Source organism: Centropristis striata, chromosome 21 (genome assembly GCF_030273125.1).
Source record: "Centropristis striata isolate RG_2023a ecotype Rhode Island chromosome 21, C.striata_1.0, whole genome shotgun sequence".
In the NCBI taxonomy this organism is placed as follows: Eukaryota; Metazoa; Chordata; class Actinopteri; order Perciformes; family Serranidae; genus Centropristis; species Centropristis striata.
Window position 1 is genome coordinate 6,082,647 of NC_081537.1, and position 24,261 is coordinate 6,106,907.

General features: G+C 35.0%; 1 protein-coding gene across 1 annotated transcript; it reads right to left on the reverse strand.

Moving 5' to 3' along the window:
* Positions 1-7,778: 7,778 nt before the first annotated feature.
* Positions 7,779-20,378, reverse strand: cbx7b (chromobox homolog 7b). Its single transcript, XM_059324936.1, has 6 exons — positions 20,055-20,378; positions 16,106-16,149; positions 13,814-13,879; positions 11,551-11,620; positions 9,702-10,053; positions 7,779-8,251 (listed from the first exon to the last, which is right to left on the reverse strand). Exons 1-6 carry the CDS (start codon positions 20,121-20,123, stop codon positions 8,049-8,051), a joined length of 804 nt encoding a protein of 267 aa, XP_059180919.1. The 5' UTR covers positions 20,124-20,378; the 3' UTR covers positions 7,779-8,048.
* Positions 20,379-24,261: the final 3,883 nt, after the last annotated feature.

Below are 24,261 nucleotides of genomic sequence, written 5' to 3' on the forward strand. Positions count from 1 at the left end.
ATTTCAGTTTTTGTCAAAGCAAGACCTCTCCAGAGTTATCAATATTTTCTTTTGACCCCTTCCCTTGACTTAGTAAAAATATGCATCCATAACACCCTTTACACACCCCTTTTAAAGAAGAAAGTTAAGAAAAAATAAAGAAAAGATCAGAATTTCTTCATGAATACCAAATCTTCTTAAATTTTGTCTTTAGGGCAAAGTTAAGAAAAAGTGGCACATTTTATTCTTAAGAATGCTTCATGAATCCGGCCCCTGATATAATAAAATGCATGATTTTATGCTGTAATGACTCTCGGATCAAGATTTATTGATATAATGGAGACAGTCTTGTCCTTTAAAGGTCTGAGTGTATTTTGTCTACACAGTTAATGACAGAAATTGAAGTTCAACTTCTGAAAGTCAAAGAAAAAAAAAGCCTTGTCAAAATGTATTCCATTTGCATTAACAGATCCTAAATGACAGAAAAATTAAAAGGCGAAAAAATGTCCAACTGCATCTATGAGTAACTGGAAACACGTCAATAAGCAAAAGAACAAGCAATTGAAGTTATATTAAACATGAGCAACATTTATTGTAGTATTACCATAGAAATATTCTATACACAATGACAATTGATAGACTGGAGCAGGTAATGTGCAGGTTTACATCACAATAAAGTGCGAGGTTTCTTTTTCGTGGACGAAAGCAGCACAAGCGACCACATCAGGCAACATCACATCCAGGTGCTTGTTTTGTCATGTCAGTACATTTAGATATGGCATCACCTCAGTGGTTATCACAAACGGTATAAAAACTATTCTGTGCACTCATCTGCACCACAAATACACAGGTCATCTTCAAAGAATAAATATACATTCAGGTCAATGTAGAAAAATAAGGACTAGAAATACATGTTTGTCCCCTCCAGCGTCTTTAAAGACGTCTCCTCTTGTTTCAAGTCTGGAAAGCTTCTGTGGAGGATCGTGCATTCAGACATACGGAAGCCAACGAAGCTAAGACAGTATACTGTGTGTGTGTGTGTGTTCTTGTACTTCCTACATAGTGAGGACCGGAACATGTTTTTAACCAACAGAGTGAGGACATTTTTGCAAAGTGAGGACATTTCGGCCGGTCCTCACTTCTTTAAAGGCTTTTTGGAGATTTCAGACTTTGTTTTAGGGTTAAGGTAACAAATTAAGTTTATGTTAGGGTTAGTTTTGGGCATTTAGTTGTCATGGTGAAGGTTAGGGCAAGGGGCTAGGTTATAACAAGGTTATTATAGTTAACGAAAACGAAACAAAATAACAAAAACTAGAATTGAAAAAACATTTTCGTTAACTGAAATAAAAATAAAAATGAGAGTTTAAAAAAAAAAGGTAACTGAAACTGTATCATGTGGTTACAAAACTAAATATGTCTTTCGTTTTCATCTTTGTCAACTTTTCCATACATGATGATGGATAAATCAAAGGAAATAAAGGCAAAATTTACTGTGACCTCTTTAAATCTCCCACCCAACAAATACCCCATTACAAAAAACTAAAACTAATAAAATCTAAACTAAAACTAAAGCATTTCAAAAAAATAAATACTAAACTAAAACTAGCAAATCCATTCTAAAAACTCATTAAAACTAACTGAATTTGAAAACAAAAATTCACAATGAAATTAAAACTAAAACTGATGAAAAATCCAAAACTATAATAACCTTGCAAGGGAATTCACTGTTCCAATGAGGGTCCTCACAAAGATAGTACAAGAATGTGTGTGTGTGTGTGTTCTTGTACTTCCTACATAGTGAGGACATTTTTGCAAAGTGAGGACAATTCAGCCGGTCCTCACTTTCTTTAAAGGCTTTTTTGAGATTTCAGACTTTGTTTTTGGGTTCAGGTTACATTAAGTTTATGTTTGAAAAAAAGATAATTAATTAACTAACTGAAACTGAATTGTGTGGTTACAAAACTAACTAAAATTATAGTGAAAATGTCCTTCGTTTTCGTCTTTGTCAACTTTTTTTATTACGTAATGAAGATGGATCAGACAAAGGAAATAAAGGCAAAAATTTACTGAGATCTCTTTTAATCTCCCACCCAACAAATACCCCATTACAAAAAACTAAAACAAATAAAAACTATACTTAAACTAATGAAAAATTCAAAACTATTATAACCTTACAAGGGGAATTCACTGTTCCAATGAGGGTCCTCACAAAGATAGAAGTACAAGAATGTGTGTGTGTGTGTGTGTGTGTAAAGGTTAGAGAGAGACATTAGCCCTAAAAGCTCCACAAACAACAAAATGATGCAACATCAGGCACTTCCATTCCCTGCAGCTTCATTGTCACACAGACAGTTTGGAGATCACAAGACGCTGAGCCATCATCATCATCATCATCATCCTCAGTGGGGATAAACAACCTGTGGACCAATGGGACGGCCCCGTGGGAGATTCCACTGACATGACACACCAGATCCCGTGTCCACTGGGCGGGAAGCCAGCAAAGTCAGAGTTGGGCTTTTATTTTGAAAATTAGTGACATTGGTATTTCCAGAGTGTGTAAAGCTGCTGGGAAACTTCTGAGTTTCAATTCATCTTTTCTCACTGAATGATTTAAATGATTCATTTTGTTCAATGGAGGGATGTTTCAGCCCATTACCTTCAAATTGCATATACTTTATAAACTGCTCACCATTTCTTAAAGCACACTACGGCTCTTTAGATTAATTTCCTACCTTCCAGGCAGCAACAGGTTTCTGTTTATTTTTGATCGAGTTAGCTCAGATGTTATGGAATGGTATAATATAATGTTTGACTTATATTCTATTCACACATTGTTGTGTTTTGTACCAGCAATTGATGCCTTTAAAATATGGAACCCAATATGTATTATTTCATAATATCATTGTTAATTTTCATGTCTTTATTTTCTTTCTTTTTTTTTCTTTATCTGTGATCCAATTGGTCATTTTTGATTGTTTGTTTGTGTGTAGTTAAAATGAGCCATATCTTTTCTAAATGCTTCAATACAAATAATCTAATGACATATTTAGAATATATAAAACAATCTGAGGGGGTCCTTTCTGCATAACGAGTGCTTTTACTTTAGATACTTTGAGTACATTTTGATGCTGATACTTTTGTACTTTTACTTGTTGTGGAGTAATATCACAGTGTGGTATTAGTACTTTTACTTAAGTAAAACTGAATACTTTTTCCACCACTGCTGCTAACAAACCCAGCTTCTATAATTGAAGGTAAACCAAAATAAAAACCCAAGCCGTTGCTCATGTTCTACCAGGTTAGACAGGAAGATTCTGTTCTCATTACATTAACTGTAACACAATTTAAATACATGGAAGTTGTCATAATGTAAGGTACACTACAGGCAAAAAGTTTGGAAGCAAGATCAAATTTGTACATAAAAATATCATAGTTTCATTGCTATACTTTGCAACACAATAAACGTGATTATTATATAAAGAGTCACTTATTAGAACACATTTTTACTATAATTATCAGGTCTTTGGGTTTTTATTGCTTAGACTTTGTGTATCCTTCTTTCTTTAATGTATAAATCTGAACTCTTGTTTCTTTACTCAGCTGCTTCAGTTTGATCCATTTCTGTGGTAGTTTGTCAGAGATATGAACACAGTTGAGATTTATTGGGATTTTTGTATCCAAACTCTCAAAAGCCAAAGAGCTAAAGTGAATAATGCAAACTGTGATTAGTTTCCCTCCTCGTCTCCTCTCCTGTCTCCTTGTCTCCTCTTCTGTCTCCTCTCTCATCTCCTCTCCTGTCTCCTCTCTCATCTCCTCGTCTCCTCTCCTGTCTCCTTGTCTCCTCTCTCGTCTTCTCTCTCCTCTCCTTGTCTCCTGTCTCCTCTCTTGTCTCCTCTCCTGTCTCCTCTCCTTGTTTCCTCTCCTCTCTTGTCTCCTCTCTCGTATCCTCTCCTTTTCTCCTCTCTCATCTCCTCTCCAGTCTCCTTGTCTCCTCTCCTTGTCTCCTGTCTCCTCTCTTGTCTCATCTCCTTGTTTCCTCTCCTCTCTTGTCTCCTCTCTCGTATCCTCTCCTTGTCTCCTTTTCTCCTCTCTCATCTCCTCTCCTGTCTCCTTGTCTCCTCTCTTGTCTCCTCCCCTTGGTTCCTCTCCTCTCCTCGTCTCCCCTCCTCATCTCCTCTCCTGTCTCCTTGTCTCCTCTCCTTGTCTCCTCTCCTTGTCTCCTCTCCTGTCTCCTTGTCTCCTCTCCTTACTTTTTCACTGAAGTTGTGACTCTTCCAAATTTTCTCAACCCTAAAACTAAGCGCTTCTTTTCTTTTCTTAACATTTATTCAGCAATGATCAGCTAACATCAATGTATACCTAAAGGCAAATTGAGGAAAATGGTTCAATTTAATAAAGGTAAAGTCTGATCATGCAGTAAAAACATCCAAAAATCCAAATAATCCATACTGGTTTTTAAGAATGCCATTGTGAAGAGAAAACTGAAGTTGCTTCCAAACGTTTGTCCTGTAGTGTAACTGGAAGGTAGGAAACCAATGAAACCTTTTGGTATATTTAATACAATAGTTGTCAGTCATGTAAACTATGTGATTTACCCTGTCGCTCCTCAACATGTACAGTAAATACAGTGCAATTCATCCTTCATTCTGTTTCTTCGTTTTGGTACAATACTCAGTCATCACGTGTGTGTGTGTGTGTGTGTGTTGTATGAGTTGAGATGGAGAGGAAACTACAGTGTGTCTTTGCATTAATAGAACTGTACTGGAGAAGAAAGGCATGCAGGCGGATCAAATCATCTCTCAGAGGGTTTTGAAACGCATACAGGACTAAGCCACGTGTCGTACAGTAGTAACAGTCTATGTGTTCACAGGTTACAGCTACAGCACTGCATGTTAGTATGGGACTGACAGCTAGAGACTCCTCACTGTAGTTTGGAGTATGTACAATATGTCCAGTACTGACCGGTTAGCTTAGTGTGGAAGAGACGGAAACAGCGGCCATGTTTACATGCACAGAGAACTTTTCTTCTTCCTCTGCTTTGTGGTTACACACACACACTTTATACTCTTAAATCACTCTTAAACCAGATCTGATGACTGTCGTTTTTTGGGTGAAATGTGCAAATGCAAGCTTGTTGAGTGCTCAATCTTGCAGGGCAACCTCTTATCACAAAATAAAAGCATGAGGAACCAATACTGGAGCGGGATTCAAAACACATTAACCCTTAACCCATTGAAGCCTGGAAATACGTCGTTTTGTAGTATTTGTATAAGCTCTCAAATACCTTTTTGAATTTCATTTCTATCTGCTACAGAGGCTGAAAAATCTATTATTTAGTAGAAGAGTTGACACTTTTTTTTCCAGAATTTTCAGAAAATTAGAGGCTTATTTTAAAATCGCCCAGCAATTTTTCAGGCCTCAATGGGTTAATAGGGCTCTCATTGAAATACTTGCAAATTCCAAATTTCAACCCTAGAGAATATTGGAGGATATTACATACTGCCTTAATGTGTAAAAAAAAAACATACAAAAATAATATTTTGAGAAAAACGTTTACGAGATTAAAGTGGCAAATCTACGAGAAACAAATGTGCAGATTTATGAGATTTAAAGTGGTGAATCTGGGAGAAAAAAAGTTGCTTTTTTCCCCACTTTCTTTCCCGTAAATCTGCGACTTTTTTCGCACAGATTTGCCACTTTAAATCTCTTAAATCTGCGACTTTTTTCTTGTAGATTTGCCATTTTAATCTAGTAAATTTACAACTTTTTTCTTGAAATATTACCTGAAGTTACCAAATATAGTTCTCTGCTCGATAAAGGGTTAAATACAGTGTTCAAGTGTCAAATTCCCCTTAATTTTGAAAATCTGTTTTTGTTTTTTTGTGCTGTGTGCGTGAAACTAAAGAGGGACATAAAGCTGCTTCAGGCCCTTTTGGCTGCAAGTAAAAAAATCCATCACCAGAAAGTGGTTAAATCCAACACCACCTACAATTAACGATTGGCAAGGAACAATTCTGGAAATATTCAAGATGGAAAAGATGACTTATTGTTTGAGGACCCAAAAAGTTATACCAAATTTGGGGAAAATGGATTGAATTCATAACCCCCAACTCGTGCAGACTTTGCATGATCCCTTTGACATATTTATTCATTTATTATTCACCTTGTCATTGATGGAAATTAAAATAAGTAAGCTCCCTCACTTTATTGTATATAGTTGTCATTTAAAGACTGTTAGTCTGATGTTTACTGAATGATAAACCTTCTATATTCAATGGACAATATAACACTGAACAATAACATGATTGTTTGTTTGGAAGAATACTCTACAGGGAACTTTTTACATGATAAATCAAGAGCCATCATATATAAAAGCTCATATATCTGAAATGGCACGACCATTTTCAACTGTTGGATAGTGGAAGTTTATTCCAAAGGGCAACATTAGCCCTCAGCTAGGCCAAAGTGCTCCTGCTAACTGGAACTGGCTCTTCTCTTTTCTGTGGATAAAATGCAACTACACTGGGTTCTACCTTCAGATATGAGACCCTCTGATCCTGGAAGTCTAGCTGCTGTGTTCGATTGTCTTAAGGATATCAACTGTTGGACGGCCCAAAACTTTGTTCACCTCAATAACTCCAAAACTCCAAATCTGGGAGTCACATTCGACTCCAGCCTTACTTTTGACCCACGCATCAGAAAAGTTGTCCAGTCCTGTTTTTTTCCATTTACTCTCAATCTCCAAAATCAAACCCATGTTGTTCCCCTCTGACCTGGAAAAAGTCCTTCATACTCTCATATTCTCCTGTTTAGATTACTGTAACTCCCTCCTCTCCCAGAATCCCTTTCTGGCCTCCAACTGGTTCAGGACGCAGCAGTTCGGCTTCTTACCAGTTTTAACCCTTTATCAGGCAAAGAACTATATTTGGTAACTTCAGGTAATATTTCTAGAAAAAAGTTGCAAATTTACTAGATTAAAGTGGCAAATCTACAAGAAAAAAGTAGCAGGTTTAAGATATTTAAAGTGGCAAATCTGTGCAAAAAAAGTTGCAGATTTACAAGAAAAAAGCTACTTTTTTGTCACAGATTCACCACTTTAAATCTCGTAAATCTACGATTTTTTTTCTCTTAGATTTGCCACTTTAATCTAGTAAATTTGCTACTTTTTTCTCAAAATATTACCTGAAGTTACCAAATATAGTTCTTTGCCTGATAAAGGGTTAACAGACGACATCATAAAACTCAGATTTTAGCTTCTTTGCTCCGGCTCCCTGTTCGTTTTAGGATTGATTTTAAGATTTTCCTGATCACTTTTAAAGCTCTTTTAGGTCTGGCTCCGAGCTATTTAACAGAATTACTAACTCCATACGAGCCGACCCGCGTCCTCGGATCCTCGGCTCCTTCTGACCGTTCCAAAGTCAAAACTAAAAACCAAAAGTTGCCGGGCTTTCTCCACCAGAGCGCCCCGACTTTGGAAGAAGCTGCCCGATGAGATAAGACGCTCAGAGTCACTAACTTCTTTTAAATCACTTCTTAAAACCCACTTTTTATCTCACCACTCCTTTTTACTTCTTCACTTTTTACTTTTTTTTACTCGTTTTACCTTTTATTTCCTGTGTATCTAAGAATGTCTTGTGATTGTTCCTGCTCTGTCTCTTATTGTTTTTCTCTGCTCTCTGTCAAAGCACTTTGTAAACTGCTGTTTTTAAAAGGTGCTATATAAATAAAAATATTACTATTATCATTATTATTTCTAGGTTCAATGCACATATATTTGCACCAACTTCCTCATAGAAATCACAACCAGTTATCACTATCCAACACCCCTTTCATTCAAAGTAACTCAGACCCACCACATTAAAAATGAACTCCTGAACTTGAACACAACATTGAGTGGAGTTCAGGTGACTCTGTGCATGTAAACGTACCACTGAGCAGACTGGAAGAAGCAGGCGAGAGGGAAGAACAAAGTGAGAGGTTACTGAGAGGGAATAAAACCCCCGTTGATCAAACAAACACTGTGACCCTCTCGCGTTGCCCTCGCCACCAACCTACTCTGACATCACACATCAGACCTCCAGGCCCCAGTCCCTGAAGAAGCCTTTGGCCACTCTCGACTCTCGGAAAGTCACTGTGAGGGAGTTGAGGGTGACGTCCGTGACCGTCACCTCCTCCGGACCCATGATGGGCTTCCAGACGGCGTCCAGCTTCTCCGACACGGCGACCCGGTCCGGTCCGATAGAGGAGCTCCACTCGTCGGTTCTCTCCTGTCCTGAGTGAGACAGGAAGACGGAGAGAGGGACAGAGGGAGGAGAGGGGGCAGTTGATTGTATCAAGCCTATCACATGTGTGCTGTTATTGAGTTAACCTGCAAGCACTGACCTGGAAAAATGATGAAAGAGCTTAAGGCAACAACAACAGCTGGGGAGAATGACATTTTCGAGGCATTGGACTGCAAAAAAATATATTTTGCAGCTCTTTTTATTGATTTTTCAAAGGTGCTTGATACAGCTGATCATGTCATCCTGGCTGAGACACAATATTAGATTATGTGAGCGTGCCAATTATTTGTCAGCTATAAAACCACATGTCCAGACTACTGGATTTTCCTCCTGTATCAAAAGGTGTGCCACAGGGTTCTATACTCGGACCCCTGCTTTTTTTCAATTCATGTAAATAATCTTTGTGATAATTTATCAAGTGCTGAGTTCAGTGGCGGACTCAGACTGTTAGAAGGGCAGGGGCAAAAAAATAAAAACATTGGGCCCCACCGGCATGAAAATAGCTATGATGCATCATGTATGATGAAATATTAGCATTAAGTTAAAAGGAGAACCAGATCAAAGTAATTAATGATATGGTACTGACAATTAAAAGTATCGCACCAAACCATCTAGGGGGGTCTGGGGGGCATGTACATTTTTAAGTAAAATGCATCTATTTTGTGCACTTTGAGAGCTAAATGAGAGCAAACATCTCACATAACATTATTCACAGTTGGGTGATACCGTATTATAGAATCTCTAGAGGGCACATCATCATAATTTATTGTATAAAGGGGCACCCTAGAGGGCAATCAATACGTTTTTTCATGTGTAAAGGGCAGCCAATAAGGCACTTCCTCTCATTTTCAGCACTGTAGAGGGCACTTTCGCGCACTTTTTCAACCACGGAGGCACCAAACAGGAAAAAGGGCACTAGAAGGGCACTAGAAGGGCACCAGAAGAGCACTCATTAAGGCACGTTATCGAATTTTCTTGCACTAGAGGGCACATCATCATAATTTATTGTATGAAGGGGCACCCTAGAGGGCACCAAATCATTTTTTGCATGTGAAAGGGCAGCCAATAAGGCACTTCCTCTCGTTTTCACCACTCTAGAGGGCACTTTAGCACGCTTTTTCAACCGTTTTTCAACGCCCCTTTTTTTTAAAAACTCTCGTTTTTGTTTTCCTCCATACCTTGGTATGGAGGAATTTTCATACTTTTATATACATGGAGTGTTTTTGCCTCTCATCCCTTACTGCAAAAGATCTTGATGCTTCTCATCATTGTACCTGCACCAAAATGTTGCTGAAACTTATCAAAGTGTTAGAAAACGATCAAACAAATCACTGTTTGGCTCTATTATTGGCAAAATTGTTGTCTGTGTCTACAGGAAAGTTCATGAAAAGTCAAGGAAACTGGGCCATGATGGTGATTAGAGCCGACTGACACACTTACCATTTAAAGTGCCTGCGCTCTTCTCTGTTGTCTCCTTTAGTGCCTCCTCTTTCTCCTCCTCCTCCTCCTCCTCCTCCTCCTCCTCCTCTTCACTTTCTACATTGTCCTCCTCGTCCTCTTCTTCCTCCTCTCCCCGGCCATCCCAATCTTCTTCTGTGGGACTCGGAGGGTTTGAGTCAAGGCACGTGAACCTCCTGGGATTGCTTTCCTGATGTGGGTCCTGCCTGAGGGCTCCATATGACCGATCTTCATCTTCGGGGAGCAGAGAGCGTGTCAGGGAGAGACGCAGGCGAGGCGGAGGTTCAGCTGGAGTCTTGTGAGCGCTGCGCAGATCCATGGTGTAGACTGTATCCTGGATAAAGATCAAGGAGAGAACCACAAGCGGGTTACATTTACATTTAGTCCTTTAGCAGGTCTGAGCAGGGAGGCAAACCAGGAAGTGCCTTAAGCTGCATTCTACCAAAAATTCCAGCAGGGGGCGCCAAGTTTGGCTGCAGAAAGATTTCTGTCCATTATTTTTAATGCAAAATGAGAAAACTTCTCACTTGATTTATTACCTCAGAATTTTTTTTTAGGACAACACTATGGTCTCAATCACTAGTAAAAAAAATCACCTTCAAGACAATTTGATGTTAATAGTGTAAATAATGGCCCCATTTAGAAGAAAATAGAACAAAAAAACAAACAAAAAAAAGGACGTTTAGCGGTTTGGGCTCATAACTTTGACTCTTTTACACTGTATTTTCACTTAATGACGGTTTATTTGGAGGTTTTGCTCAATAAAAATGTCTTATTATTATTAATAATAATAACTTTATTATCTCAGTAAACATTTTCCTCATGAGTTTATTCTCCGGTTTATGGTTTTCTTCTTATAATTTTGACCCTTTCACAGAGTAATTTCAGTTCATCAAACTTATTTGTAACATTTGGTCTCTCAAAAATATCTTGTTCAGTATTCTGTTGTACAAAAAACACCCTTAAGAAGTAGGCTGTTAATTGTTTCCGGTAAGTACATTTTGTTTTAAGTCTTTCTTAGCCAGAATAAGCATTAGCAGCACAAATAATATAAGACGCAAATTACGGACGCCCCTTGCTAATAGCGGTAGCTGGTAACTTTACATTTAGTCATTTAGCAGACGCTTTTATCCAAAGCGAATTACAGGAAGAAAAAAGCAAACAATCAAGGTATAGTGCAGTAAGAGCCATTAGTGCAGCAATAAGTGCTAGTGACAATTCTTTAAGGAGTAGAATTATCTTATTATAATATAATATATATAATGTTATTAGTGGTGCTAGGAGAGAAGATGCTCTCTGAAGAGCTGGGTCTTCAGGAGTTTTTTAAAGGTAGAGAGGGGTTAATAGATGCAGGATGCAAAAGGCTGATTAACATAATGGAGCATAATCCAACATGGAGTTAACCCTTTATCGGGCGAAGAACTATATTTGGTAACGTCAGGTAATATTTCGAGAAAAAAGTTGCAATTTTACTAGATTAAAGTGGCAAATCTACAAGAAAAAAAGTCGCAGATTTAAGAGATTTAAAGTGGCAAATCTGCACGAAAAAGTCGCAGATTTACGAGAAAAAAGTGGAAAAAACAACTTTTTTCTCCCAGATTCACCACTTTAAATCTCATAAATCTGCACATTTTTTTCTCGTAGATTTGCCACTTGGTTTTTTTTTTACACATTCTGGCTGTATGTAATATCCTCCAATATTCTCTAGGGTTGAAATTTGGAATTTGCAAGTATTTCAATGAGTGCCCTATTAAGGGTTAAACAAGTATAAAGTAATATACAAGTAATGCACAGTTGACAATACAAAATGTCACTTTTGTATTGAACTAACCTGTAGAATGAGTCTTTTGGCTTTGGATCCTTTTCTCCTGTGCCCCAAAGCTCTCTCTCTCTGCAACACACTGTTAAAAGTAGGCATTGGGTTACATCTCTGCATGACATAAGGAAAACATACATTGATAACGATGACCTGTGGAGTTTTTCCATTCCTCCAGTAACCGACGGAGCAGTGTTTTACTAATCGGTCCCTATTTTGTTCAACATCCTGCTGATGCACAGATGGTGCAACCCAACAAAAAAAAGACAACCTGTATTCTTTCTAATGGTCAGCAGGGGGCGACCTGACTGATGTGAAAAACCAAGTCAGATTGTATCAGGCGGCAACCTCCTGGTCTGAGCAGGGAGGCAAACCAGGAAGTGCCTTAAGCTGCATTCTACCAAGAATTCCAGCAGGGGGCGCTAAGTTTGTCTGCAAAAACATTTCTGTCCATTAATTTCAATGCAAAATGAGAAAACTTCTCACTTGATTTATTACCTCAGAATTTTTTTTTAGGACAACACTATGGTCTCAATCACTAGTAAAAAATCTTCTTCAAGACAATTTGATGTTAATAGTGTAAATAATGGCCCCATTTAGAAGAAAATAGAACAAAAAAACAATAAAAAAAGGATGTTTAGCGGTTTGGTCTCATAACTTTGACCCTTTTACACTATATTTTCACTTAATGACTTATGAATTAATTTATGAATTAATTTGGAGGTTTTGTTCAATAAAAATGTCTTATTAATAATAATAATAATAACAATAATAACTTTATTATCTCAGTAAACATTTTCCTCATGAATTTATTCACTGGTTTATGGTCTTCTTCTTATAATTTTGACCCTTTCACAGAGCGTTTTCAGTTCATCAAACAAATATCTTGTTCAGCATTCTGTTGTACAAAAAACACCCTTAAGAAGTAGGCTGTTAATTGTTTTAAGTCTTTGTTAGCCAGAATTAGCATCACAAATAATATAAGGCGCGAATTACGGACCAACCTTGCTAATAGTGCTAGCTGGTAACTTAGCATTTGCTATAGATAGATAGATAGATAGATAGATTACTTTATTCATCCCCGAAGGGAAATTCGGTTGTCACAGCAGTCCGGTATTCAAGTACAATAAAATACAATAGAATAAAATACTGAGGTAGCATAAATAAAAACAACAGTAGAAAAAAACACAGAACAGAACAAGAACAAGGACACTTAAGAAGTTAAGAAAAGAACATCATCAGTTGGTAGGATGGTTGGCAAGATGATGGTAATAATTAAACTGGTGATATGATGGCAACAATGCTATAGTGACTAGACGGTATATAATAATAATAATAGTACAGTATATAATATATATATATAATATAATATAATATAATATAATATGTAATAGTAGATAATAAACAATATAAAAGTAAAATGAAAAAATATAAATAGAGTAATTATAAGTAAAGTAATATAATATATAATAATAAAAATAATAATAATAATAATAATAAATAAGGCCTGTAAGGCCGGTATAATAATAATAGTAGTATATTACAGTATATAGTAATAATAGTAATAATGGCAGCAACAGTATATATAATAATAATAATAGTAATAATATTAATAACATAGCAAAGTGTCGTGCATAGATTTAGTGCAAAGGTTTAGTGCATCTCAGTAGTATGCTATGCTAATGGTTCCTGCTGGGCTGGCAGCCTGTGTTTAGCATGGACTCGGGTTCTCAGTCAAATTCACCCTTCACTTCCCAGCTCCACGCTATTGTCTAACTAGCTAACTAGCTAACTAGCTAGGGCCCAAGTGTCAAGTGTGAAGTTTCAAAACGGTTGTTCAGAGACCAAAGGGTGGTGTCACAGTGGCTAGTTTTGTTTAATAAGCTTTTTATGGAGAGAAACCCATCCTCACAGACCAAACTATAAAGACTCTGCATTGCATTTACAGTACCATTATAACTGAAGGCAGATGTGTGTCTGACCCTCTTTAGAGATGATTTAGGAGACAACATTCTCCTTAAATCCTTGAAGCCTTTAGATGTGGATTTTACGTGGTTTGGCATATTTTAATCCAACAACCCAGAACACATGGTAATAACAGCAGAAGAGAGGTCTCAGGCTAATGAGTCATAATCTCTTTATGATTAATATAATGTATGAAGACAAGTGTTTTATTCTGCACATTCCTGCTCCACTATGTGTCAAATCCCTCTGGGAGTTTTCTGGATTCAGGCATTGCTTTTCATTAGGCGAGTATTAAATGTGGAGTAGAGCTTACTTCTCTTCATAGGCCTGCACCAAGCGCTGGTCCAGGATGTGTTCCTCAGGCTCCCATGTGCTATACCTGTAACACACAACAAAAAGGTAGCATTAATGCAATATTGTTAAACATTTTCGAATTGCATTGACATAACATTATGAAGCAGTGGAAGTACTGTACAGGGCTGGGTGATAATTATCAATTGCTTCAAGTGGCTCCTTAGTCATGTCATGCATTGCACATATAAAAATAGGCGACTGGTTATAGTAACTTTAAGCATTCAGCCTTCTGAAAACTTAAGTGAATAGCCTATACGGCCCTGCAAAGTCTAACTGCAGTAACTACATTTTTGGTTTTAAAATTGAGTTATAACTGAAAACGAACTCCTTGATGTCTGTTTTATCTTGTGACAAAGTTTAAGATTTCAATTTTGCTTTATTTCAGAGAAATAATGATATAAAAATTCCAGTAACTACAAAATCCAACTCAAAACCAAAGCTTCACTTTGACTGTGATACAGTGTAGCCTTGTATTTCTTCATTGTGTTGAATAGTGAATACAAGAATAATAGAAATTATAAGTTTATTTTAAAGGGAAATGATTATCTAGATAGTGATCAAGTAAAAAAGTGAGATAAAATGATATTAAGACTAAAATATAACATTACTTTATAATATTAAGTCTTAAATACACAAATATTTGAATAGAGTTGTTAAACACTTTTAAATACACTGATAACAAAATCAATTTGAAAATGTTTATTCACTGAAAACTAAATATAAAAGCTGAAAGAAGACAACAACATTGTAGTTATTGCTCTCTGCTTTTCTATTACTATTAGAACCTTTTACAGCAAAACCAGAGTGCAGTAACTACATTTTTGGGGTCAAAGGTCAAATAAATCGTCATGATTTTTGAGCATAAATATTACATCATCAATACATGTAGAAATAAGTGTCATATAACTTACCTACATATAACCCATTTGGCTGGCCAGTTACAAAACTTTTAAAAACTTAAAAAAAACTTTAAAGGAGTTTTTAACCCTTTGCGTAGTTACTGCAGTTAGACTTTGTTGGGCAGTGTACTTAAGTACAATTTTGAGGTACTTTTACTTTACTTGAGAATTTCCACATATGTAATTTCATACTTCTACTCCACTACATTTTAAAGGGAAATATTGTATTTTTTTTTTTACTCAACTACATTTAGCTGCCAGCTTTAATCACTTTTCAGGTTGAGATTTAACATGAAAATATACAATACATTTAAAATGATTACGCATGTTTATAAATTCAACCAGATAACAGAATATTAAGTAATTAAAATTAGCCCTACCAGGACAACAGTAAAATGCTGCTTCCATAAATGCATCAAAAATAATCATCCAAAATATAATTTGAATATATATAAAACAATCCAAGTGGGTACATTCTGCACCATGAGTACTTTTACTTTTGATACTTTAAGTACATTTTGATGCTGATACTTTTGTACTTTTACTGAAGTAAGTTTAGAATGCAGGACTTTTACTTTTAGTGGAGTAATTCTGCAGTGTGGGATTAGTACTTTTACTTAAGTAAGGGATCGGAATACTTCTTCCAACACTGTTATGAAGCATTGTGGGTATATGCTACAAATTGTTATCTTTGTTAATGAGCATTTTTATTCTGATACATTATTTTTTTTAAATGGCCATGCATGCTTCTGTGCATATGTATGAATTGTATGTATATGAATATAATGCAAATTCACAACTGTTATATAATACATCCATCCTTCTGATTATGTTTACATCAGGGGTCTCAAACTTAAATTACCTGGGGACCGCTGGAGGCAGTATCAGTATGACCAAAAAAAAGACACAAAATTACTAAAAAAAGACACAAAATGACTGAAAAACACTAAATTCCTTAAAAAAAAGACACAAAATTACGAAAAAAAGGCACAAAATGACAAAAAACGTAATTACTTTAAGAAACAAAATGACAAAAAAAGACAGAATTACTAAAAAAAGACACAACATTATTTAAAAAACACACAAAATTATTTAAAAAAGACACAAAATTACAAAAAAGACACAAAATTGTTATTTCTTAAAAGACACAAAATTATTTAAAAAAGACACAAAATTATAAAAAAAAAACAACCCACAAAATTATTTTAAAAAAGACACAAAATTACCAAAATAAGTAATTAAAGGGACCTTCCACACACAACACGGTAAAATGCCATTCATATAAAACTCACAATAAAATTTCATATCAAGGTGGGGGCCGCAAGTTTGAGACCCATGGTTTACATACTTACTTTGGAGGCCATCCTTTCCACTTCAACAGATACTCCACATTCCCCTGTGGAGACAAACAGTTTAAGAGCATCATCCGAGAAGTTAATTTCATAAATGACATGACAGAATATACTCAGCCCTTCTATAATACTATCTGAGAGAAAGGGTTTGGATTTCCTCTAAACTTGCAGGAAGAAGCTTCTTGTTAATGACGGCATCATTTGTGGGAGATGACATGCTTGTTAAGCTGTTATAAAAGTGAAACCAAAGGTTGTTCCACTCATGAGTGAATTATCATTTACAGCACAGTGTAAAACCACTTAAACACATTTCATCTAATTATCAAAATAGACTTCCCTCTCCTCCTGAGGCAGATACAACCCTCTATGAATTATAGTTTATAGTATCATAAAACTAATGTAAAATATATATCTATTTAAAAAAAAGAAGTGTAAGTAAAAATCAGAACTATTCACAGTAAATTAGAGGTTTTATTGCTGGATGATAATGATTATCAGCTGATTAAATTAACCTCCATTGTATAGATTTAACATCTTTTCCATTTAAATCTAGCTGTTGATAGAAGTTTATATGGGAGGAGGGTGTTGCTATGCCATTAAAAAATATCCATAATTAACAGATAATGATAAATGTACTGTATGTTTTTGATATAGCAGACAAACCACTCAGAGTTAGTCATCCAAGGTGACATCATCAGATAATAACTTCCAAGCTCTCAAAGGTATTCTCAGTGGGTGAGATCATCTTTTTTCCCGACTTCATTTTACTCACCCCATTCCCCATATACAGAAAAAAGGCTGTGTATTGGGTGAGTAGGTAATTAATGTTACCTCTAAAGCAGGGGTCTCAAACCCAAATTACCTGGAGGCCGCTGGAGGCAGTATCAAAATGATCAAAAACGACACAAAATGACATAAAAAAAAATAAATTACTTAAAAAAAGACACAAAATTACTAAAAATAAGACACAAAATTACATAAAAAAACTAAATTACTTTAAAAAGGAACAAAATTACCAAAAAGACACAAAATTACTAAAAATAAGACACAAAATTATTTTAAAAAGACACAAAATGACCCAAAAAATACATAAAATTACCAAAAAAAGACACAAAACGACTAAAAAAAGACACAAAATTATTAAAAAAAGACACAAAATTACCAAAAAAGACACAAAATTATTTTAAAAAGACACAAAATTACAAAAAAGGCACAAAATTACCAAAAAAGTAATTAAAGGGACCTTCCACACACAACATGGTAAAGTGCCATTCATATAAAACTCACATTTAACTTTCATATCAAGGTGGGGGCCACAAAATATCATCACGAGGGCCGCAATTGGCCCACGGGCCGTGAGTTTGAGACCCATGCTCTAAAGAATGCAAATATCATACTTTGGTAGGGTAATTATTGGTTTTATGGCAATTAGAAGTATAATTTGTAGTATTATTCAAAAGCATGGTTCAACTCAAGATGCCTCTGTGTACTCTGCTAAACCAAAAAACCTGAATAGATTTGGGTTTTATTTAAATTATTGCTAAAGTATTCACAAATTCACAGTTATCCACAAACAACCAAGTGGTTTCTGACATTTTAACAGCTAGTTGCAACATGAGTAGACATGTGTTTGCGTTGTAGATAGACAATAATAGTCCACTGAGTACTGCATGTGGTTTCAACATTGGTCTATCTATATTCTGTCTCTACTAAACTTTCACTTTACACTCTATGTAGCCTCACTTTAAGCTTAATGACAACACAAGTTACAGTTAGGAAGCACACTTATTAGTGGTATCCTTTTTACTCCAAATGCTGAGAATTCATCCATATTGCTGTTGCATTTACTGAATATGAAGATGTTTTATTTTAAATTGAACACTTGTAGACCTTGGACAAAACAAATAGAAAAAACAAAAATTAAAAAATCACAAGTTGCAGCCCTTCTGTATATTACAAGATATGTTTTAAAATTTTAAAATTAAAATTTTGCAAACTGTCTTAGCTGTCTCATTCTACTTCTACTTCTAATATTCAGATATATTTAGTGCTAATTGACAGAAAATGCAGCTACATTGGCATACTACCCAAGGCCAGAGAGACAGCTGTTTTTTAACCATGCATTTATGTAGAAAAACCAGTTGCATTGTTAAGAAAAAATGTGCTACACGTGTTATTGGAGGAATCCACTAGAGGGCAAGCTTTACTCCAAGAGCCATGTTGGCCAAATAAAGAGTAGAGACAAAGAGACAAAAAATGTCGGAATGGAGCCGCAAACCTTATTTTCAGCCTTAAAATAAAGATAAGACAGCCTACTAAGTCTAAATTGACCTTTAAAATTTTTTTTTTCAGAATGCAGTGAGGACCCACGTGCAAATGAGAGGCTGGACACTGAATAAATATCTCAAGAGATTTGGAATCGAAAGCTAGCCTAGCTAGGGAAACTCAAAACTAGACTTGAAGTTAGCTAAATTTAGAGGTTAAGGAGCCAGACTGAAGACTTTTGTAAGCTATGATGCATAGTTGACTAAAATGTAAAAAAAAAAAAAAAAAAAAGCCCAACATTTTTAAAATTGCGTATATAATTTACAAATTTTACAAATTAAGAATACAGATTTATTTGGGCATACACCAATTAAAAAATGAAAATGTCAAGAAATTAACATTTCATTTCAGATAATTTTTTGTTACAGGGAGCCACTGCAGCTGTTCTTTTAATGGAAAAACTTTTTATTTTTTACGGTAAAATATGGAATAAAATTGCAATCTTAAACGAGAAATCAACCGTGCTAATATCATTTTACCATAATATCGTCACACTGTTAAAATAAAAGTAATTTTTGTCAAAACTGTTACCCCTTTAAGATAATGGCCTATGTCAAGTGTGTGACTTAAGCGGATTTATTATGCCTAAGTTAAATTAAAATGTGACTCAGGCAAATTTTTGAACATGCCTTTGTGACTTAAGCAAGATATGGCAACACTTTATTTTGAAGGTGTCTACATAAGAGTGACATGAGCGTGTCATAAACATGACATGGGATGTGTCATGAACATTAATGACACTTTGAAGTAACATTAATGCTCATGATACTTGTCATGACAGGCTTGTGACTCTTATGTAGACACCTTCAAAATAAAGTGTTACCATATCTTGCTTAAGTCACAAAGGCATGTTCAAAAAAATTGCCTAAGTCATTTATTTCTCTTAAGTTACATAATTTACACACAGTGTTATTACTATGCCAATAGCCATCCTTTGTTACATCCTTTTTGAGTGAAATGATCAATAAATGTCATATGTTACACTTTTGGTGAAGTTTTTTGTGTTTCCTGCAAAACTTCAAAAAATGAGTTAGGCGATTATTTTAACAGGGTGACGATATAAAAAAAAAGTTGCATCGTATGTATTATGGTAAAGTTCTGGCAACCACAGCCGCCGTTTTTAAAAAAAAAATGTTTTAACCATAAATACAACAGGTCTTTTTTTAACAGTGCATGAATGGGGGGAACTAGTAAACACAGGAGTTTCAGGGGGCCCTCGTGCGCTCTGGAGGTACAATCATTTCTAGCTGCGCACCTACATCTGTCAACACCATATGGTAATTTACTAATACTCCAGCAAACAGGCCTAAAATGAATACATCTGGTTAATAACATCACCCCGTGTCCTCCCGCTGCCTCTTTAGCCGCACACCTGACATGTTAAGCTGTAGTGCAATGACAACACTCTCCACGTTACATTAAAGGGACATGCTCCTCCAACCCGCCCCCTTTATACAGCCCGCAATTAGATAACCAGATTAGTAGCGCAATTCTGTTCATTTAATCTCTCAAGCTTTTCATTTGCATACAAAGTAGCATCCCAAAAAATGTCTCCTATAAATACTGACAACATCCCGCGGGCTAAACGGACTGACACATTTAGTAAATAATCATAAAAGGTTACCTTTCTAACTCTTTTCTTGACGATTGATTCCACAGCAAACACTTGCTCCCCAATAGCTGACAGCTCCATCTCCGTGCACGCGGCCGTATTTGGCTTTTAACTGTCAAAGTAACGTCTTTCTCGTGACGTTTACGGTTTGTGACAGCGGTGCTTCGGCTCTGTCTTCCCGCGGAGGTTTTCTCCCTCAACCGCTTTGTTTTGCTGACAGTTTAAGGGCCCATTGAGGAGCGACTTCCTTCAGCGTCCAGTGACTTTACAAAATCTGCGACACATCTGCACACCGCTTCGCGCGCGACCGTTTTGCGAGAGCGCGCTCCCGTTTACAATGAGTCCGCGCGCGCCACCAGCTGCCTCATCACTCACTGTGTATGGATGGAGGATAAATCGTCACGTTAAAATGCGATTCTTATAACAGGGTGACGTAATAAAACGTCAAAATAAAATACTACGACGAGGAAATACAGCGCTCGTTTTGAGGACATAGTTTGGGAAAAAAAGCATGGCTTTTACCTCACAAATATTGTATTCATAACAAAGTGAAAGAAACTCATTTCAAAATTATTTACAAAATATATCCTGTTACCTCATTCATTTCAAAATTCATGGATGTGGACAGCTCTTGTGTGTTTTGTGGGCATGCTGATGAAACTTTGAACCATTTGTTTTTTGAATGTAATGCCATGTAATGTTGGTCTTTAGTATTTAGTGATTTTTTTCCATTTTACTGGGAAAATATTTTATTCATAAGCAAAAATGTTCAGCCTTGAAGCCAACCTTTCCTCATTTTTTGGTTGAATTTAATTCACTTTATAAATCCTTAGCCCTGGTTAAAAATAAAAAGAATACACAATTTTTAGATTACTATGAAAACATATTTGATGTACTCTCTGGCATTTTATGATGTAATGATTTTGTATTAGCTATTAGTATTTATTTATTTTGTTTTTTATTATTTAGGTTCTATCTTATCTGAGACTTTGGGAATATATTCTGTAAACTAATTTATTTTATTTTGACTTAATTGACTTAATTTGTAAATTAAATACTGAAATAGTTAAAAAACAAAAACAAAAACACAAGGAAATACGCTGGTACAGCACAAAGTCTTGCATTCAAAGTTTCACTTAATTTAAAGAATAAAGTATCAAAGCAGAATGGCACCTGAAAATGTTGTATTATAAAATATAGTATTATTAGACTGGTGACATAATGCATAAATTAAAAAATAGCATTTTACTGTTTAAGTTTAGGGTCGGGGTGGATGCTTCGTTTGTAGTTAAGTCCAGCGTAAGAATCTGGTAACTGCAAACTGTCTTCGTACACTTTATTATAGTTTAATTTACCCATATCTTTCATATTGTAATATAATTTAGGCAAGCACCTTTCCTACTACACTCCACAGAGTTTTGGTTCTTCAGAAATGTTTTGTTAGGATACCTCTTTTTCAGAAACTCCAGATACTTACTGTTCATGTCATCAGTATCTCTTTAATATGTGTTTTTATTTATAAGGTATATTCAGATCATGAAAACTTTCCAGAGCACTTTAAGACTTATTTTAAATTTAATTCTCAAGTTCACTCTTATCCAACACGTCAAACTTTAGATCTTCATCCTCCAAGATTTCTGACATGCAGAGGTCAATTTATTGTTCAATTTAGAGACTAAATTATGGAATAAATACCTTTTCCTAGTGTTGGGACAACAAAGCTTCGTGAAGCATTTGCTTTATTTTTCACCCCACTAGATGGAGGTCTTGGCTTAAATAAAAAAGGCTTCAGCAATGATGATTGAGTGTGTTTTCAGCCTTTTATTGAATAAAGAGCGCCATCTCTTGGGCTCCATAAATAAAACAAAGGGCAGCTCACTAGTCAGAAAAGTTGTAAAGCAGTAGTTTACTTTTTGATAATGCATTATGTTGTATATGCTTCTCATGTTTGTTTTGTAAAATCTTATTTTGAAGAGTAACTAGTAACTGCAGCTGTGAAATAAATCGAATAAAACCTATATTTTCTTCTGAAATGCCGACGTATAAATAAATAAGCACAAAATAAAAATACCCAAGTAAAAGTGCAATTCCCTTAAAATAAATGAGTTGAGAAAAGTTATGTTTTTTTTTATTTTATTATAATTATTTATAATTTGATTTATTGTTTTTTTTATTTTATTTTTATGAATATTATTATTTTTATTTCTCTAATTTTGCTACACTGGAACAAATTGCTGTTTGATTAGTCATCATTTTTGGATGACTACTATTTCAGATGCACAATTTTATAGGAGTGAATAAAAATGTAAAGTTATTTTATATCTGATCCAAGATGAAAGATTGAGGAAAGATGGCAAGTGTAATCTGAAGATGCATTATTTATGTATACCAGATGTATGCAAAATGTTTGTTAAAATGTTCAATAAAAAGAAAGTTAAACAAAACAAAAAAAAATCACTATTCAGAAAAGTTTTAAAGCAGTAGTTTACTTTTTGATAATGCATTGTGTTGTATATGCTTTTCATGTTTGCTTTGTAAAATCTTATTTTGAAGAGTAACTAGTAACTGCAGCTGTGAAATAAATTGAATAAAACCTATACTTTCTTCTGAAATGCCGACGTATAAATAAATAAGCACAAAATTAAAAATACCCCAGTAAAGGTGCAATTCCCTCAAAATGAATGAGTTGAGAAAAGTTATGTTTAAAAAAAAATGTTTTTTTAATTATAATTATTTATAATTTCATTTTTTTTTTATTTTTTATTTTTTAATGAATATTATTATTTTTATTCCTCTAATTTTGCTACACTGGAACACATTGCTGTTTGATTAGTCATCATTTTTGGATGACTACTATTTCAGTTGCACAATTTTATTGGAGTGAATAAAAATGTAAAGTTATTTTAAATCTGATCCAAGATGAAAGATTGAGCAAAGATGGCAAATGTAATCTGAAGATGCATTATTTATGTATGCCAGATGTATGCAAAATATTTGTTAAAATGTTCAATAAAAAGAAAGTTAAACAAAAAAAAAAAAAAAGAGTTGAATTACTTAAATGATTGAATACACCAACACTCTAGCTTGTACATAAAGTGCCATTATAAGCATTTTATTTCTATGCAAAAAAAATAAAAATAAAAAAACACAAAATACAGTGACAATCAGTGTTCCTTAAGAAGGAAGGGCTGAATGGATTGTCATGGCAAACAAAAGCACATGTTGAATGCAACTGTGAAACATTAGTCATGTTGTGATTGGATCCAATAATCTCAGCAAGGTTCACTTGGATGATATAATATATAATGACATTAAAGGTCCACAGACTGGGCTGGAATTGAAGAGTGTCATTCCAAAATAAGACATGCACCATTGAAAAAAGTGATTTTCCTCTTTATAAAAATCATACTATTTCAAACACTTGTAAATAACAGAAAGCCCTTGGCTGTAGAAGTGAAAACATTATATCTCATGAGCTCTTTAGCTCTTTTTCTCCTCTATATTTCTGATAAATTGGTGCTTTGGAATAAATCTCCTGAAATGGCATCAAACTGCACAGCCCCTCTAAATCTTTCAGCGCAAAAAAATAGTTTTTTTTTCATGTAAACAAGTTAAGGCCAATATTGTCATTAGGAGACAATATATAGAGTATTAACAGTTTCTCTTAAGCTGATAGATTTGAAAGCTACAAACAGAGGAATCTCTCATAAAAAGGTCCATTTCACAATAATCAACCCTGACACACAACCCTTCAACTTTCACTTTTCTTTTTCTACATTATTCTCTCCATCTCCCCTCCCTTAACCCTCTGAGGTCTATGATCAGAAAAAAAAAGTACAGACTTGAAACTTTTTCCTAAAGTTTCTTTGACATTCCTAGGTCATGTAAAACCAAAGATATGAACGTTTTAATTGGTAACGCTTTATAATAAGGTCCTTAATAACCATTAATTAACAAGTAATAAGGCGTTGTTCTCGCTTTAGATCCGGTAGTTGCAAAAAGCATAGTTAACTTATAGTTAACTTATAATAGATGAGCAATAAAGTATATTTTTAATATCAATAAGCAAACAAAATAAGATTAATAAAGGCATAGCAAAGACATAATGGGTGGGTTATGGGTGTTTGTAATGCCATTATTAACACTTATATAAGCTTATAAACACACAATAATGTTAATAAGCATCTTGTAAGGACTTACAAGGGCCTTATTACTTGTT

What these genes read in the sequence shown, in the direction of transcription:
- cbx7b (XM_059324936.1), bottom strand. Translation starts at nt 20,123, where the DNA reads ATGGAGCTGTCAGCTATTGGGGAGCAAGTGTTTGCTGTGGAATCAATC. An exon ending in TGGAAAGGATGGCCTCCAAA is followed by an intron (nt 13,880 to 16,105) that starts GTAAGTATGTAA and finishes TGTGTGTTACAG; the next exon opens with GTATAGCACATGGGAGCCTG. An exon ending in GTGCAGGCCTATGAAGAGAA is followed by an intron (nt 11,621 to 13,813) that starts GTAAGCTCTACT and finishes TACTTTTAACAG; the next exon opens with TGTGTTGCAGAGAGAGAGAG.